The following is a 10,621-nucleotide window of genomic DNA, read 5'->3' as shown; positions in this document are numbered from 1 at the left end:
GAGGTCACTGACTATGAGGGCAGTATTCTTGGTTTTCTGATGGCTCTTGATGAAGGAGGCTGTTTTGCAAGAGCTGAGCATTAACACTGGTCAACTACCTCAGTCTGAAAGCATGCAAGCCAAACCTCACTATGGTCCTTGGCAATTTCTCGACGGAGGAATCTGTGTCACACGTTTGCCCCAGAGAGCAGTACGCATGTGGTCCAGAGGACGAGGACTACGAGCTTCCTCAGCTGATGCTACTCTATCGGTCATCATCTACCTGCACAGCATGCATCTGTTTGCTCTGTTCCCCAATGGCAGTGGAGACATGCGACTTTCTATTTCTCCTCACTCTTTGTTCCAAATCGTAAACTGCACTCTAAGTCGTGCTAGCACATTTGTGCAGCCATATGGGAAATGGATAAGTAGACATATCTAAACTAAAAGTACTATTTGATCCAGACACCCTGCTGAAAATGGGCAAAGAGCTCAACACTGCCTTCACTGGCTTATTTAGAAACATCCAGAGTAAACAAAATATCTGTCCTGCTACACACAGGGATAAGAGAGGCAGTAGGGTTTGGAGTAAAAATACCTGCCTGCATAAAACCTGTACATCCATCAAATCCTTATCTGAATGAGGACAAGCTTGAAACTCTCAAATTCAGGCTAACCACACAGACCAGAAGAGGAAACTGAATAAGCGGTCTTGTGTTTGCTAAAGCATTAACTCCTTCTAGTAGTACCCAGGGTGAAGGGATACGTTCCCTTGGAATGGAAGAAGTGTTACTGCAAAACACACTTAGGCTGTTCAGATTAACAACCTTAGATCTGGGTCCTTAGAGTTTAATAATCTAGAACAACCTTGGCATTTATATTTCAACACTTTCCCTCTGATGAATGAGCTTAAAGCATCCCTCAAAGAACTTCCACTGGATGAGACCCAGTGGCATTGTTTGCTTTCAACTCAGCGCTAAGGGTGCAGAGAAGACAAAACCTGAAGCTACATGCCCAGAGAATACTCCAGAGGGAGGGGACACCCAGCAGTGTCACTTGTCTTGGGAATCAATCTGCCGCTTACACAGCTTTCGCAAAGCATTTTGCATGTCCTCATTCCTAAAGGTATAGATAAGGGGGTTCATCAGAGGGGTGATGGCCGTGAAGAAAACGGACACAACTTTGTCTGCAGCTAAACTCTTGGCTGGCCTGAGATAGATGAAAATGCAGTGTCCCAGGAAAAGCGTCACCACTGTCAGGTGAGCAGCACAGGTCGATAACGCCTTGTGTTGCCCTTCCGAGAGATGGTTCCTCAGTGAGATCAAGATGATCACGCAGGAAGTCACCAGCACCAGGAAGCAGACCACAGAGATGAGGCCTGAGTTGGAGACAATGAGCATTTCTAAGACATGGGTGTTTGTGCAGGCCAACTTAATGACCAAGGGGACATCACAAAAGAAGTTGTCAATGGAACTGGGACCACAGTATGGGAGATTGAGGGTCAGGGCAGTGAGAGACACAGAATGTATCAGCCCTCCCATCCACATGACCGTGGCCAGCTGGAGGCACATCTTCCAGCTCATGATGGTGCCATAATGCATGGGGTTGCAGATGGCTATGTAACGATCATAGGCCATGATGGTGAGGAGGAAGATCTCTGTGCAGGCAAAGAGGTGGAGGAAGAACATCTGGGCCACACACTCCTCAAAGGAGATGCTCTTCTTGTCCACCAGGAAGTCAGCCAGCATCTTGGGCATCACCACTGAGGAGTGGCAGATGTCAATGATGGAGAGGTTGCTGAGGAAGAAGTACATAGGACTGTGCAGATGCTGGTCAAGTGCAATTGTGAAGATGATGAGAATATTGCCCAAAATAATCAGCACGTAGATAACCACGAAGAAGGTGAAGAGGATCAGCTCTGCCACATGGCTGGTGGTGAGTCCTGAGAGGAAGAAGTTACTCACCATCGTGTGATTCTGCCACATCGTGTTGACGGCTGTGTTGCACCTAGGAGAAAGGACACAGTGAAAGGAGAATCGAGTTTATGGTATGAGAAGACAGAACATGATGGCGATCATACAAACTTGAGCTATATGGAGGAATAAAGACAGAACAGGGCGAAGCCTCGAAGTTTCACCCAAAAGGTGATGCCTAATATTAGCAGCAGGATTCAAGTGTGAATGCCAAGCGAGTCCTGCAACAGGCTTTCAAGGGAGACTCTGGGATTTCTTCAGTTTCCAGACAATGCACTGCAAGCTGACCTACTTCTCTGACTTACTCAGGAGCTATCAGAGAGCAGAAAGATTTGCCTCCCTGTGGAATGTATCTCAGGAGCCATCGTTCCTGATTTCAAGAGTCTGGTTTACGTTACCTGTCTGCAATTGTCAGACATAAAATGGATGAATCTGTGCCTGCAGATATTCCTCCTCCTTCCCTGTAGAAGAAATCAAATGACTGGTGGAAGGCTTCTGTGTTGGTCATTGCAGTTTAGTGAGATGGCATCTGAATAGACTTTAGGGAAGTCACTGCTGACTTCTTCATAGATCTCATAGACTGGGGAAGTAGGCTTTCACTAAAAGATCATTTTTAAGACCCTAGACACTTGTTTGTTGCTGCTGTTTGTTAAGTCTTGTCTGGTTTTCCACCCCCCTCCCTAAGCTGGTGTAAGAACACCCAGCACAGTCCCTGAGAGTGGTATGACTCCTTCTTTTCCTGCTAGATAGCTTTCTGCAAATTCATTTGAGTGTGCAGTTCACTTTCCCAGCTGTGACTTTGCTTGGGGAGAACAGATTCACCTGTTTTTCAGTCAGGAACCAGCCAGGAACCTTAGCTGCTTGATATCTGCTCTTTTTAGGAGGGATCAAGCAATGCAACACCTGCAGGCACAAATTCAGTCACCTTGAATATCTGTGTCCGTTCCATATTCCAGTGTTTGTGTGATTTTATTTTCATTTTGAAATGCAAATTTAAAAATTTTGGCAAAATCATTGAAAGTACACAGACACAAACACAAAATCTTGTCTTTGGAATAGCAGTGAGATGAGAGGACATCGTATAGGAACCCTGTCCGACAAAGGAGAAAGCTTGTTTACAGTGCATGGTTCAAGAGCGTGGCAGAAATAATCATATGGAAATGGCAGGACATGTCAAAGCTCCACAGTCTGCTAGGATGAAGCCCCCTCTGAGCAGGAACCCAGGGTTCTTGTATTTGGAAATCAATGCCTCTGTGGTTTCCTTGCTGTTGAGATGCTGAGCTTCTGAGAACAGCGCTAACCAAGCACCAGAAAGATAGTTACACTTCTAACAACATGTAGATGCTCCAGAAATGGCTGAATACCCCAGAAGTGGTCTGCAGCTGTTACAGGTGGAGGCACAAGCTTGTAGAATGTAGATTTGCATTAGTATTTTCACCTGTTACAACTCCCATGACTATTTTCATAGGGCTCTGAAGTTGCCAAGGACATGCATAGAGGCTCCCATCTTCATTTAGAGTCTACTGAGAGACAGACATTGATGTCTCCAAAGATTCAGATGCCTGATTTTCTCCTGTACTGAAGATTTTACAAAAATAACTGAAAAGTAACCAAGCAGAAGTGTTGTTCTCCTTCCAGTCGATGCCTCAGCCCCTTCTCCCTGCAACACACCCCAAATGAAAGAGGGTAGGGAGGAAAGGTGAGCTTACTTATGTTGTTTCCAGGGGTGTCCAGAAAAAGAATGATTGAGAGTTGCATTCCAGGGTGTTTTCTCCATAAAAGAAAAAGTAAATTTTGATCAAAAAAATGGAGATGGATAAACAGATTTCTTCCTTTCTATCGCTGTCCATAAATTCCTCTAGCCAGAGGCACTGATAATTCCTGCAACGGCACAAGCAGGGTTTCCTTTGGCTTGGATTGTGTTTTGTTTTCTGGTCCCTCCCAAGTTATCTTGAGCAGATGGTCCCCTTGTACTGGAAGATCATCCTGATATTTAACCAGTGCAAGCCTTTACTTTATATGTGTGTGTGTGTGTGTATACATACATACATACATATATATATATATATACACGTATATATGTAATAGAAACAAAAATAAAATAACTTCTCGATTAATTACCCTATGAACAATGCAAAAATCAAAATAGAAACTGAACTTCCTGACTGCTTCCAAAGCATTCCCGCCAATATGAAGAAGACATGCCCTGAAATCAGAAGTTAAAGCTCAGCACTGACAAGATAAACCGGGAGGTAGAGGTGACTTACACCTTCAGCCCTCCCCCGTAACGGCTAGTTCTGGAGAGCAAGAGCTTGTGGTACTCAATTGCTCTCAACACCAAACACAGAACCTTTCGTGCTGTGATGAAATCAGAGAGAACTGGCAGAGCTTGGGCTGTGTGCTTTTCTGAAAGACAGATTTAGAGCTCAAGGAATGTTAAACTCATGCCTTGTGAGAGAGTCACAAAGGGATTCATTAAATCCTCCCAGGTCGTTGACAGTATGAGCTTTGGAAGAGATGTAATAAGTCCCTTGGGAGCAGAACTGTGGGTCCGGTTAGTCTCCCAGCAGATCTGTGTGGCTATGGGAGCTCACACAGTTGTTCAAAGTCCATTTCAGTGGCCTTTGGAAACAAAGAAGAAGTGTTCACCCATGCCACATAACTCCCTTTGCCTTCTTAAAGATGTTCTTAGTGAACTACTACCAACTTTGCACGCTGGGAGAGTAGAAGGCAGCCCATGAGTTCTGCCAAGATGCCTTGGACTTAGGAAAGAGACCACAAGCTCAGTGTGGAAGAAGGCCTCTGAGTAAGAGCTGCCATGCTGAAAATCTGCACACTGCAACTCTTGCAAACTGAGTGACCCAACGTTCTGATGGAGAGCTGACAAAGGATTACTGCTTCAGGCATTCATCTTAAGGGATCTACCTTAAAAAGAGAGAAATATTAATAAACGATATGCCTGCTGAATGGAATTCAAGCGTTGTTTCTTATCTCCTTGAGACAGTGATAAAAAATCAAGTAGAGACAGGATTATTTTCTACAGTTCTTCACGTGCATCTTTAGCTGCCCCGTCAGTAAGAATTCTGGAATTTTAGAAGAGCTTTAGAGTGGTGAGGGGGAAAAGGGGAAGACCAGGCAGAGAAATTACGGAAGCCTCAGCTTCCTAAAATCTTATCTCAAAATGAAACCTTGCACATTGCTTTGAATGCCTTTCCAGAGAAAAGGTAAAAAGTGACGTATTTTGTATAATAACTTCATCTTGGAAGAAACCCTTTTTAAAATATTTCTCAGTGAGGCAAGAGAGTTCAAACACAGGTTGGTAAGCGTGGCCTGCAGGTCACAAACTGAGGTACCAGGGTCGTCTGCGCAGAAAGAGGTCAGATGCTGATTTGTCACAATGAAATTTACCTGTTGCTGACAAAGTTGAAAACCAGCAGCTGCCCCTGGAAAGTGCAGCTGCTTTTGCTCTAGCTTTTATTTCTCCTCTGTGGCTCCCTTTCTCCCCATTAGCTTGGGGAGTGCCCACATCGTGTACTCATTTCCCAGGATGTAGATTATGGGATTTAGCAAGAGGTGATGGTTGTTTTAAGACCAATATCACAGTGCCCTCAGTGATGCTGGTGCAAGGGCAGGAGTAAATGAAGCTGCAGTACCCCAGAAAGAGCCTTACATCCATAAGCAGAAGCTTATGGATGAGGGCCTTGTGCAAACCTTTGGACAGATGTTTCTTCAGCAAGACTAGGAGGATGCCATAAAAGGCCAGTGGGACCATGAAGCAAGTATAGAGGAGCTCAGAGCTGGAGATTATCAGTGTCTCAATAATGTAGGCTTTTGTGCAAGCTAGCTTGATCACCACCAGCTCCTCACAGATCAAGCTGTCAAATTCTGTGAAGCAGGGCAATTTGATCATAATTCTAGTCAGGCTGTAGAGGATCCCTGTTCCCGTGCACACAGCCCCTGCCAGCTGAAGTGCGTAGGGTTGCAGATGGTGCCATAGCCGTCATTGGCCTGCTGTCATTGGCCGTTACAGCAAGGAGGCAGATTTCTATACAGACAGAGATGATGGCGGAAATGTGGGCCATGCATCCTTCCAAAGAGATGATTTCCTCTGCACAGAAGAGGTCACCCAACATTTCAGGCTCTGTAACAAATGAATGCTGGATGTAGGGAAGAAAGGGTTGCTGTGGGAGAGGCACGTGGCTAGGAGGAACTATTGCTCATGGGCAATGGACAGCATTATTAGGAGGCTGCCAGACAGAGTCATGAGGTGCAGGGGCAGAAACACCACAGGGAGGATCTTTAGTGCCAACAAGCTGGGAAGGGCACACCAGTGTGGCCAGCTCACAAGGGCTTTGGGGGTGTCAGGTCTCCCTGATGGCCTGAGGAGGCTACAGAGTGGTACACCTCTCCATGCTACGCCCGTTGCCTTGGTCTTCTTGGCAAACAGGCATTCTGGGGTCCCACCACACCTGCCTTCTCCATCATGGCTTTCTTCAGGCCTCCAGGCTAAAAGGTTCTTCCTCCAGTGTGGCAAAGATGTCTTCCTCCCCCTGAGGAAGGCTTCTAGTCTTCCCTCAAAGGCATCTCATTCTGGCATCCCCCCATGAGTCCTGCTGCATGTTCCAGAGGAGATAGCTCTTGGCCTTGCTCATTAGACCTTTCCCTTCCAGGACACACATACAGAGCCTCCTCCAGGGTGGTGCAGCAGGTCCCACCTATGCCACTGAACCCTCTCAGATTCCTCTGGCTCCTCAAAGACTTCCCCTAAGATCTCCAAGGGTTCATCTCAGTTTTCCTCCAGTCTCCTGCACAGCACCACAAAGAGCAAATTCAGCTGTGCTGCAGAGGAGAGGATGAGCCCCCAAACTTCCTTGAAGGACTAGGATGTGAAGACCGAGGCATCAAGATATTTCTTGCCCTGATGGCTTCAATCAGCTTGCTCAGGACAAGGCAGCTGTCTCCAGGCACCCATGGGCTCATGCCCTAGCCCCAGGGTGAGCTCCCTCCCTCCATGGAGAGCAAGCGGCTGCTCAGCACCACAGCCCCTCGCCTACTAAGGCTACATACCCACAAATGATCTCCTCACTCAGCGCAAACAGATCAAACTCCTGCCTCTTGGCATTAAGAGCTCACTCACCACAGAGAAGAGGGCATCAAGAGAGATGCGAGGAACTGGGACTTGTGCTGAGAGGACGGGTCCATGGTGGGCATGCAAGGTGGGAGGGAAGCTGCTGTTAGAGCTAGCAGGACTTCTTAAGAGGGGGCTGGAGGTGGTCAAGGGCAGAGGGAGGAACAGGCTAGACATGAGGACTCGTGATGGAGAAGTGGCAGTGGGCATGGGAGGCAGCGTCAGGCAGTGTCCAAGTGCGGAGCATCAGGCACAGGCCCTTGACAAGCAGGCGAGGCACGGCAGGGAGTAGCCTCAGCACCACAGCGGGGCAGAGAAGGTGCAAAGCAAGGTCAGGAGGTAAGGCCGGACGAAGGCAGGAAGGGGTCTGTGTTCTAAATGGAGGTGCAGCTGCTGAGTGTTCCCATCAGTGGGTGTGCTGATACGCAGGCACCAGTGCCCTGAGATGTTCTTCGATAAAGCCCTGCTTGGTAGCCATCGATAGCCCTGCTGCCTGCGCGTGGGTGCGTTTCTGCCCAAGGGAGGCCTCCAGAGAGCCTGCAGAGCCTTGGCTGCAGCCATCTGTGTGCCAGCTGCGAAGCCTGGCAAACTGGCAGGGGGTCTGGGAGGCTCCACCTCTTCTGCTGCCCTGCGGCACTGTGACAGCATTGACGGGTGACGGCACAGTGACATCGGGGACCTGGAGCCATGCCGTAGCTTCCCCTGCCAGGGGTCTGCTGGCCCAGCATTGGCACGTGGCACAAGGCCCCTGGGGTGCCAGGCCACATGCAGCCCCTGTCGTCAGGACACCAGGGCAGCTGCGCCTCTCCTTGCATGGCCATGCATCTCCTGTGGGTGGCCAGGAAAGCCTGCTGGGCTCCTTTCTCTGTGTTCCTGTGCACCAGGGTGCCCTTGTCACTGTGGAAAGGACAAGAGTCTGGCCACAGCCTGATACAGCGAAGTGGCTTCTCCCACAGCTCCACAAGCAGCCACGTAGATGAGCAGAGCTGGATAGTGTACCAGCAAATGGGCAGGTGGAATCTGCTGGCAGAGGTGGGTGTGCTGGAGGTAAGGGGCGAGCTAAGTTCTTCTAAGCAACACAGCATGGCCTCAGGTGCCATGGGTGCAGGTTCCTCTGCCTGCGTGCCTCACAGCAGCAGTGCCAAGGCCCTAGCTGCATGTGTTCAGGCCCAGAGAGCAGCAGGTCCAGGAAAGCAGCGCTTTCTTCTTAATGCATGTTCACCATGAGGACAACCTCTTGAAGGTTGCACAGTGGTTACTGTGGCTGTCAGTACAAATACCAGGCCCTGAGATTGCTGCTGCCAGGCCTCCCAGCTGTGGGTGTAGTCAGTTTGAATCCGTGTGCCTAGGATTTTCCAGAAGGTCAGAACCTAATCACATCTCTGTAATAGGCTCATGAAGCAAACACTTTCTGACTGACCAGCTGCCTTCAAGTCTGTTGAAGATACTCTACTCATGGAGCTAGGAGAGAGTCACAGGTGTGCTTAGGTGCCTGGGTGAGATAGAACTCAATTCAATGCTCACATTATAGCCCCCAACATCTGTGCGGGTGACCAGAGATCGAAAAGCTGTTGTCCCAACCAACCTGGTGATGCACACAGGAGGAGGTTCATCTGGTTAATTGATAAAGCCTTTTGTGAACAACATTGTCCTGGCTTCCCCCTCTCCACCTCCCTTGATAGCATCAGTGAAAGGAAATGGCAGTGAGCAAGGCTCTGGAAGCACAAAGGCTTGAGCTCATTCTGGAGCTGGAGCCTGTAGGAAAGTTCTGATTTTCCAAGCATCCTGAGCAGTGCTGGGAGTGGTTGGCAGAGGCACCGTTCACCTCAGTCAGCCTCTCTACTAAACCCAGCACTCAGCCCCCTCACAGCTTGTCAGGAGGTTTCTGAGGCCTTGCACATGCACCACTGCCTGTGTGCATACTACCGTGTTGGGCAGCTAGTTGCACACCTGTCCAGGAGTTGGACAAGACATCGTCCTGGGCATGTCTGGTGTCTTTTCAGGAGATTCAGCTGCAGATGCACAGAGCTATTTTCGCATTGTAACTCTGCCACTGTCAGGATGCAGCAAGGGCTAGTTGCTCCCCTCAGGACTGGGAGTTGGGAGCCAAAGACAGTCACATGACTGGCATGGGGGGGACAGCAGCAGCCAGGGCCCCATCCCACTGTACCCACCTCAGGTGAGTGAAGCTGGCCCAGACACTGTAGCCAGGTTCAAGCACGTGTCCAGATATTCCGGAGTGTTCATGGTGATGTGACAGGCGATGAAACACAGAGAACCTTTTCCAGTACCTGGCCACCTGGCCTGTAGTTTCTAACCAACTCACCTAACCCCTGCCAAGCCCAGGGTGTGCTCCACACAGGTTTGACAGATACTGTGCTCTGGGATCTTCCAGGGTCTTGTGCAGAAGAGAGGCCATGCAAGGCTGGCCTTTCCCCTCCATCGGGATATAGAGACATGCTGAAGGACGGAGCTGGCCACAGACCACCTCACAGCTGTTGTGTGTGGTGTGCGGTCAATGCTGGAAGGGCTGGTCTGGGACAATGATCACGGAGTAGCTTCAACAGTGTGTGCATATGTACGGAGAAGAATCCACGGGAGATCTGGCAAAAAGTCAGCCTGGCAGAGTGCGTGATTGCAGCTCCAGAGTGTGTTCTCTGCACACTGACCAAACTCCTGTCAAGGTCAGACATGCATATTCCATTTCATCAACAATGTCAAGCTCCTTCACAGCCAGTAGCTGCTCCAGCTGAGCACAGCTGAGATAAGGAAAGAGTTCTAGTAGATTTAAGGTGCCTGTAGGGTACAACAAGCTGAGTCCCACCTTGGTTTCTGACTTGTGCTTCCAGCAACCTCCCATTCGCGACGTTCCCAGGCAGCTCCCAGGGCTACCCAAGTAGTTTGGAGTGTAAGTCTTCTATTAAATCTATCCTGATTTAATGGAGTACCCACACTATGCCAGTATCCAACCCTCCTTTTTCTGCCTTGTGGTCACAGCACACAGCACAGGGAAGAACCTGAGCTCTTCTCCTCTGTGCTCACCATGTCTTGGTGCCTTTCTCAGGAGACCTGCATTTGCCCTGCGAGTACATAGCTTTGCTCTGCTGTCACACTGCCATTCACATGCAGTAGCTGCCTGCTGGCATTTCTCCCCACCCAGCCCAGCTCCGCCCCCACCTCCTCTGCCCTCTCCCCAGCCCACCCAGCAGAGCAACTCAAGATGAGGGAGACCCACTGCAGTGCCTGCTACAGGGAGCTGCAGAGCACTGGATGCTTACCGCACAGCCCAGGCACTCTGAAGAGCACAGCAGCTCCTGGGAGGCAAGGAGGGGTGTCAGCCTTCCCATCAGCCCCAGGGCTGAGGGCCAGCAGTGGCACAAGGAAATGGAGGCCAGTCACTCCATGTCTCCATTGATTCCATGACAAGCAGATCCTTAACACTGGTTGTCTGCAGACTCTCTGACCAGCCATCCTGGGCCCGAGGTGCCTCAGGCAGCTGCAGTGACACAGCAGCCTGCCCTGGACTGACAAACATAGCAAC

General features: G+C 49.5%; 1 protein-coding gene across 1 annotated transcript; it reads right to left on the bottom strand.

Moving 5' to 3' along the window:
- Positions 1–1,031: 1,031 nt before the first annotated feature.
- On the bottom strand, positions 1,032–2,460 carry LOC134154528 (olfactory receptor 4E1-like). The gene is made up of 2 exons (XM_062601203.1): positions 2,351–2,460; positions 1,032–1,986 (listed from the first exon to the last, which is right to left on the bottom strand). Exons 1-2 carry the CDS (start codon positions 2,458–2,460, stop codon positions 1,032–1,034), a joined length of 1,065 nt encoding a protein of 354 aa, XP_062457187.1.
- Positions 2,461–10,621: the final 8,161 nt, after the last annotated feature.

Source organism: Rhea pennata, unplaced genomic scaffold (genome assembly GCF_028389875.1).
Source record: "Rhea pennata isolate bPtePen1 unplaced genomic scaffold, bPtePen1.pri scaffold_32, whole genome shotgun sequence".
Lineage (NCBI taxonomy): Eukaryota > Metazoa > Chordata > Aves > Rheiformes > Rheidae > Rhea > Rhea pennata.
Note: the sequence above shows the minus strand (reverse complement) of the source record. Positions and strands in the feature narration are given on the sequence as shown.